This window comes from Vigna angularis, chromosome 1 (genome assembly GCF_016808095.1).
Source record: "Vigna angularis cultivar LongXiaoDou No.4 chromosome 1, ASM1680809v1, whole genome shotgun sequence".
NCBI classification, from domain to species: domain Eukaryota; kingdom Viridiplantae; phylum Streptophyta; class Magnoliopsida; order Fabales; family Fabaceae; genus Vigna; species Vigna angularis.
This window is the reverse complement of record NC_068970.1, coordinates 22,027,114-22,035,125: the sequence shown is the minus strand read 5'-3', so window position 1 is coordinate 22,035,125 and position 8,012 is coordinate 22,027,114. Positions and strand designations below refer to the sequence as shown.

At 36.4% G+C, this 8,012-nt stretch overlaps 1 protein-coding gene across 1 annotated transcript; it reads right to left on the bottom strand.

The window, feature by feature from the left end:
- Positions 1-1,196: 1,196 nt before the first annotated feature.
- Positions 1,197-7,594, bottom strand: LOC108323877 (histidine kinase 1). The gene is made up of 13 exons (XM_017556687.2): positions 7,186-7,594; positions 6,778-7,023; positions 5,873-6,670; positions 5,400-5,647; positions 4,986-5,145; positions 4,719-4,845; positions 4,528-4,617; positions 3,978-4,172; positions 3,773-3,842; positions 3,546-3,588; positions 3,114-3,254; positions 1,872-3,038; positions 1,197-1,768 (listed from the first exon to the last, which is right to left on the bottom strand). Exons 1-13 carry the CDS (start codon positions 7,375-7,377, stop codon positions 1,541-1,543), a joined length of 3,705 nt encoding a protein of 1,234 aa, XP_017412176.1. The 5' UTR covers positions 7,378-7,594; the 3' UTR covers positions 1,197-1,540.
- Between the last annotated feature and the right edge of the window lie 418 nt (positions 7,595-8,012).

The window sequence follows — 8,012 nt, the reverse complement described above, 5'->3', positions numbered from 1 at the left end:
AGAAAGTGCAGCTGCTTAGGCAACAAGTAGAGTAGTAACGTGTTGGGCTCACATTGGGCCTAGTCATGGAAACGCATCACCTACTTTACTAGTTCCACCATGGTTTTGCTAAGTCACATCCAATATTTTAATGAACTTTTTCTACTACACTACTATTTATCACACACAAAGTAAATATTCTATTCATACTTTAATGGTATTGATTCTCATGGTTAAGATTCATTAATAAATGAGTAACCGATGCTATTTCTAAATAATATCAAAACCCATAGAAATTAAGTGTAATAATACATGATGGATAAATACATTATATAAAAACTAACATAATACAAATGAAGTCAAACTAAAAACAAAATAATAGAAAATAATACCTTGTACAACACTCAAATCAGAATAAAGATTCACAACATCACATTTAAGATCCATTCCATTTCCTCCTTCAATATATCGTAATCAAACACGATATATAGGAATTTTATCCTCATTAAGTCAAATACCAAATTCTCAATTCCTAAAAAAAATAAAAAAATAAAATAAAAGCATATCCTCTTGTTTCAAACTATCAAGAGGTTCAGAAACATATTTGCACTATTAATATTCTTCAAATATAATTCGTTACGAACTCAAGTATTACTTTATTAGTGAAAAATAGTATAAGGAGAACGGTTAAACAGTGTTTATAAAGTTTTTTGCACTTATAAAAATTTTAGTCTAAAAATATATTTGAAAGACAACTTTTTATAGTTCATCTCAACCGTGAAAATTGTGTCCAAATCTTCACCAATCAACCAAGTTTGGCTAACTCTTGACATAGTATAAGATTTATTCATTAGCTATTTTTATGTAACCAAAATAATTTTTTTACTTGTTCCTCCGAAAAGAATTTCAAATATTCTTTTAGTTGTAGTTTTTTCAAAATTTTACACTCTTCCAAAATGAAAGGTTCTCCAACTATTTTCAACATCTTTAAAGACAAATGAAAACATGATTATATCTAAGTTCTGAAAGACTAAATCTAAGAACATTATTGTGTGTAGAAATAGAATGTGATGCATATAATTACTGCTTAAATCTCTCTTAAAATCTTGTACATTATCCGCCAAAATGGTAGAGACGACAAATCTAAGAGCACACACGGCTAAAGAAGGAGAAAATCAGAATTTAACTAAAATGTGAAACCAATGACAAATTGATGATTAACCAAATTTTATGTTGATTGCATAGTTCAGAGCAGATAGTTCGGCTTATGTGTATATATAATAAAGAAATGGGTGAACAGACAAGGTAATATACAGACAAAATGTTCTTTCGTGTACAAAATGCTGTCACATTGACATAGAATTTGGCCTTCTCTGTATGGTTAAAGAAACAAAGAGTAACAAGTCTGAGTCCTTCGCTGTACAAATGAGTTAATTCAGGAAAATTGGATTACGTTTCTGGAATTCTTATCTTAAGCCATGATTCTCGATGTTAATGTCTGGTAAAGTTGTATATATTCGTAGGATGTCTAAGACAACCCTTTATTAGCTTGGTTACAGCATTAAACAAAAGTCGGAGATGTCCTTCTTGTGAGTGAAAGAATGGTGGACTCCATCAGTTTGAAGTCAATTGGCTTTGTTAAATAAGCATCCATGCCAACCTCTAAGCACTTGGCTTCATCACATGACATTGCATGAGCTGTAAGAGCAACAATTGGAATGTGCAAACCAGTTCCCATTTCTGATTTCCTGATTGCTTTTGTTGTCTCATAGCCATCCATCTTTGGCATCTGTTTTATTTTACACACAAGACAAGGAATTGGAACAAGAAAACTAAAATAGATTATGAAACTGCAACAAACTTTACCTCATACTTTTTGTCCTAGTTCATACCTGACAATCCATTAGGATCAAATCATATGGAGGGCAACTGAGAATCTCAGTTTGAGATGATCTTGTGTTTCTTTCTTTCATGATAGACTCCCTTCTACAATCTTCAACACCAGGCATGCCATTCAGAGCATCCACTGCTTGTTGTCCATCACCTACAGCTACAACAATGGCTCCCATTTTTTCAAGCATTATGGTTGCAACCCTTTGAATTACTGGTGTGTCTTCTGCAAGCAATATCCTCAGACCTTCAAGAGATTTCTTTCCACTCACTGTTCTTCTCGAGCTACTGCCACTTCCTGTTTCGCCATATTCAGAATCTTCACATTGACTGCCTTTCGCAAACAATGCTTGTTTAGTGGAGGATGATTTTGGTGTGCCATTCGCAGTGACATTGTTAGAGTTGAGGCTGCTCCCACATAACTCTTCCTTCCAAGGACTATTATCTTCCTTATATCCATTTGCTAATCCAGCTAAGTTATTTATCTTGTGTTGTGATGATGATTCAGATCTCACTACCTTCTCTCTTTGTTTATCTCCACTTTCACGAACAGGATTAGAACCTCCCGTTTCAGAAATGTCAGAACCATCCGAGCTTGCAACATCACATTGAGTATAATCAATCTCAAGACTCTCATGCAAATAACCCTCTTTCACTGTAGTAGATCTGGGAGTAGTCATATTTTTCTTTTGTAGCTCATCACTTCTTTCCTTTGTAATGGTTTCCAAAATATGAAGCATTTTTGTTTTGTAGAGGGGTTTGTTCACTGTCAGTGTATGCCCTTTCCTGCAAAGCTCCATCTTTATGGTATTGGAGGAGTCATGCTTTAGTATCCACACGAATTTCGCTCTCCCAAAGTATTTGTGAAGGAAATTGAGCTGTTCCTTCCATATATCTGTGCTCAAGTCAAGTAGTCCAATGTCAACAGCAATCACAAAAACTGGGTTCCTCAATTCCTGTATGCTCAGTAGTTTCGACTTTAAATTTTCATGCACTGAATAATTTGCATCGAAACCATTATTATGAGCTGAACTTCTAGCATGAAAGAGTACCCTAAGGATTTGTGTTAATCCATTCCATTCTGATGCCTCCATAGACACTACACCATTTTTCTGTAACCACTTAGATGTAACAGATCTACCCATACTGCCATGTAGTGCAAGAAGTACCTGCACTGACACATTTTATTTCATGTCCTGGTTATTATCTTTGTAGTCACTCAAAGCCAAGTTGATTCTACTCACCACTAAGCCTTTGTTAGCAAAATCTACTTGACAATGTTGTTCTGTGGCATCCAGAGGTGCACTCAGACGCAAGTATAATCGCATCAGTGTTCCTGGGCCCTCCTTTTTGACAACCTTGATTTCTCCACCCATCTTGTTAACCTACCACCATAGATTAATTCAGATAATATGAAAATGTATGCAACTCAAGATACTTGCGTCATTTTAGAAGAGAAAGAACAAATGCAAGTGAATTTATAGACCTTGAGATGAAAACCCTGCTCTACTAAACTAAAAACATGCAACTGATACAAGTTTCACCAACTTGTGTGATGCGATTACATGTTTGGGCCGGCAGAGATGGACACCTTTTGACTTTCATCAAGAACGTGTATTATGAATGGTAATTGTTATTGACTTGATTGAAAGTTTACACATTAAGGTCTTACTCACCAAGGTTCTGACAATGCAAAGACCAAGACCCGTGCCTCCATGCCTGAAACGAGTAAAAGTGCTGGAGTTCAAGTCTTAAATTATTGCTGGATGTATGTTCAAATTAATTTGAAAGTTTAATAGCAATCTCATATGACTGAGATAATGAGGCCATGTTAATATGATAGCTAAAAAGTAATTTCTAGCAGATTTATATCTTGTCTTTGTTAAAATTTCAAGTCACTTACAGTCTAGTAGTTGATGGATCAGCTTGCTCAAAGCTTTCAAACACGGATTCCCATTTACTTGGATCAATACCTATGAAGGGGATGCATGCGAATTTGAGATAGCCATATACATGTCAAAAAAATCAATAACCTGAAAACATATTTCTTTTGCCACAAAAGAGATGATTTTCACCACTGTTTTTACAGTCAAGTTTTTGAAACATACCACAGCCTGTGTCATCAACTTCAAACCAAAGTACTATTTTGTTATCTCTATTGGAAATCCTCTTTGCATGGTTTTCATGTTGTTTTGCTCTGTTCTTCTGTGAACACCGTGATTTCTTTTGCTCAAGTGGAAAATTCGTATCATCACTGCAAGCATTTGGGTTTTCACACCATCCTCTCAGAATAATGTGACCGGCTGTAATTCATTTCAAAGAGTTAAGATTAGTCATCTGAGTTTCAGTGATTCGTTGATACACAGTAATTGAACAATTTGTTAAATCTTTAAAATTCTTAGGAACATGTTAATTAGTAACGGTTGCAAATAGCACATTATTAGGATAAAAATATTTTGAATATCTCCATGTTGATTAGTTGGGAGAAAATATCTTTAAATTCTTCCTATTCATTATAGCATATTTTTTATTTTCTTATTTTAGAAAGTTTGAATGTTACGAATAGATGTGATAGGAATGTAATTGATATGAACACAAGTTTTCTTTTCTACAATCACTGCTGTGTTGAAACTTTATACAAGAAAAGGTTTGACTTACATAGAGTAAACTTAATTGAGTTGTTGATCAAATTTGCAAAAATTTGAACTACCCTAGCAGAATCACCTCGAACTAGCTTTGGCATATCATCTGCAACAAATTAACTATGCATCAGACACTTTTTGTGATGATTTCTTATCTCACGCTTTTCAGTAAAATTAATCTCTTAATCAGAGAAATACGATACATACCAGACAAGTCTAGAACAGTCTCTACATTGTGGTTAATGCACTGCACAGAAAACATATCTACAAGCCCTTCAAGTTCCCGCCCGAAATCAAATTCTGCATCTTCTAGGACCAATTTTCCAGATTCAACCTATTTTCTATAAAATATTAGAAGTCTTTCTTGAATGATTGCAGCTTTGCAGCAATGGTAAGAGAACTTTGCATTAGAATCATTTCTGTAATGAATGTAAGTGTGGAATTAAACGTTCTTGAACAAAAGGCTTGTTATACCTTGCTCAGGTCCAAGATGTTATTAAGTAGACGAAGCAGGGCAGTTGAACATTTTCTTATTTGAGTAACTGTTGCACATTGCTCATTTGTGAGACGGTCATCAGATATAAGAATGTCGAGTAACCCGATTACTGCAGCCATTGGTGTCCTCAATTCATGACTGTAATGCACCCAAGCAAAAGCTATTTAAGCACATTTGTGAACAACAAAAAGCAAGGATTTTGTCGTACATGCGAACCAAATGGCCTGAACTCCTAAAGGACATAGGACTATTGAACGTGATAGCAACAAAAATGAACATTTGTTATTTGTTTAGAGTAGCTTGTGGTTGCAGGGTATTTATATTATCTTTTTTATATGATTTCAGCTAAATTAAATTTCTTTAAATTCACATTCGATTTCGGAAAAACCAACCTCATATTTGCAAGAAATTGACTTTTATAGTTGCTTGATGCCTCTGCCTTCCTTCTTGCTTCCAGGTGGCTGATGAGTTCTGCTCTTAGTTTCATTTCCTTTGACACTCCATTTGTCAGTATCAAAATGCAAACACATCCAATGACAATAATACACAACGATGCAGATATAAGAATAACCAATGTTTTGAAGGCTCTTTCATCTGCCTGCCCCATGATATGCTTTCTGGGTATGATGATTACACCCACCTGCACAAAGTTTAAGTCAGTAACTTGCAAACCAGTATAAATTATAGTAGAGCAGATGGTCAGTCAAAACAGTAATAAAGTAAATAGCAGCAGAAAAAATTTCGTTGAATCTATATTTAGCAGAAATTGCAGTACTTGATCATCTATGGATCATTGTAAGATCTCAAAACAAATGTTACACATAAGATGAGATAAAAAGAACACGTGCAGCTTCTTTAAATGTACCAGAGGAAGTCTCTTCAAGTTAAGGAAGAATGAGTCGATGTAATATTGCTGGGGACCTAGCTTGACATTCTCTACATGAAGTTCATGACTTTGAGGGAAATTGTTGCCATAGGTTTTCTGTAGCCACCGAGCTCCCTCTCTTATTACTTCATTTTCACAGTCAACAGCCATCTTAAGCTTCGGAGGCCTTGTAGAATTTGACAGTAGAGGTGCATTTGTGGAAGTTGCAAGTAAGTAACCCTCTTGGGAGGTCAAATACATGTGACCACTGTGCAACTCAACCAGCTCTTGCATGAGCTGCCCCACACTATAAAGTGCAGTTGTGACACCCACAACTGCCACAATGCTTTTATTTGAAGAGTCCCAAACTGGCAATGCCGCAGAAAGCAATGGTGAATCTGTAAACTTGCTAACAGCAACATGCCACGAAGCTACACCATCAGGTACTTGGGAGATGCCTGCTATATTGATGGAGTCTTCTGGTGCAATTGGCATTACTTTTCCAATCTTCTCTCCACTGACAGGATCAAGCGGTTCCCGATACCAAATTGCAGACTTGTTTCCGTGAATGTCTTTATCATTCCAAGCTTCGTTCGATGAAAGCGAATTGATCTCATTGTGGCCACTGGCAGCCATGGAGTAATTTGCAAGATCAGAATATATGTAAAAGGTGTTGTTTTCCTTCAGGTCTCTATGGAATGCTTGCACAAATCCATTCTTGTATTTGACAGTTATTGAATTCAGAGCTTTTTTACTGGCAAACAGTGCCCACGTCACAGCTCTCATCGCGTCGTACATCTGGCAAGAGTTGGAACATACTCAAACTTGTAATTGAAAATGGAATCAAACAGAAGAACAGCATAGCAGGAGAATAAACAATGAAAAAATTGAACAGGTAACTCAACCTCAACTTGGTCTGCTTGAGTGGGAAGGTTGGTGGTGTGGCTTCTGATCACATACTGCGACAGCTTAACCTGAGCAGTGGTAATTTCAGAAGTAGAATTCAGAATGTTCCACATCCTCAAGATGGGGCGTTGCAGAAGTTCATAACGCAGGTCGTATGCCAAGCTGTTAAGAGATTTTGTTGTATAAATCTTTGTGAAATGCCATGTGAGGAAAGTGAGCAGACCAATCAAGATGGCTAGCATCGCCTGGGAAAAGCAAAAAGATAATAGCTTAGTCCATCAAATTGTGACTTCAAGCATAGTAACACAAAGGGTCTAATCTTTTAATCATTATAAACAATCTCCACACATGAACGATATTGTAGCTGCAGCTACAACACTCGATCATATTGAGAAAAAATAACTTACCATGATTGCTAGACGAACCACAAAGACACTGTAGTAGGATGAAAGACATTGAGTACTGGCATACTGGAATTCTTCCTTTTCCACATCCCTGTGGAAAATTCGTCTGCCTGTTGGTGTGGTGCTTTTTTTCCAGTAAGTGCAAAAACTCAAACTCTGTACTCTATCAAAAACGTGTCTGCACTTGGCAGCCATTGGTTACCTTGAACCAGGTGACCATACAGAAGTTTCAGAAGAACGATGGTCTTTGTCTTGGGTCAAATAAAATCACTTTGTGTTACTTGAAGCAATTATGAGCATATAAAGTAGCACTTCAATTAAACTCTGCTGTGTGCTTGATTGAGAAGGGAATAGCTTTTTCACTAACTTTGATTGGATAACACTTGGTTTTTTAAGTCCTCAACCTATCTAGGCTAAGATTGCGTACATCTATCCTCCCTAGACCCTCCTTAGTTTTAACATTTGAATTATGCTAGTTGTTGAAAGATGATTGGTCGTTTGAATTATGCTAGTTGTACTTCCATGTCGTGGTAGTGTGAGTAAAAGTGAAAGAGAGGATGTGATTTGTTTATTCTTTATGCTTTCCTTATCCATAGTTATGCCACATTTGCCACTTCCTACGGCGATTGTTGGCATAATTTGAACCATAAATGTGGCCATTACATTACTGGGAAGAAAGGGAAGAAAGATGGCCGAGGAACATACTCGTGTCGTGTCTGGGTTTGGATACCATGAATCGGGTGCAGTGGTGCCCACACTCTCTTTTCTCTTCAATCATGAACCTTTCGCCAAGAACTGATGTAAGGGTCAACGAATCCCAATTATTTTTT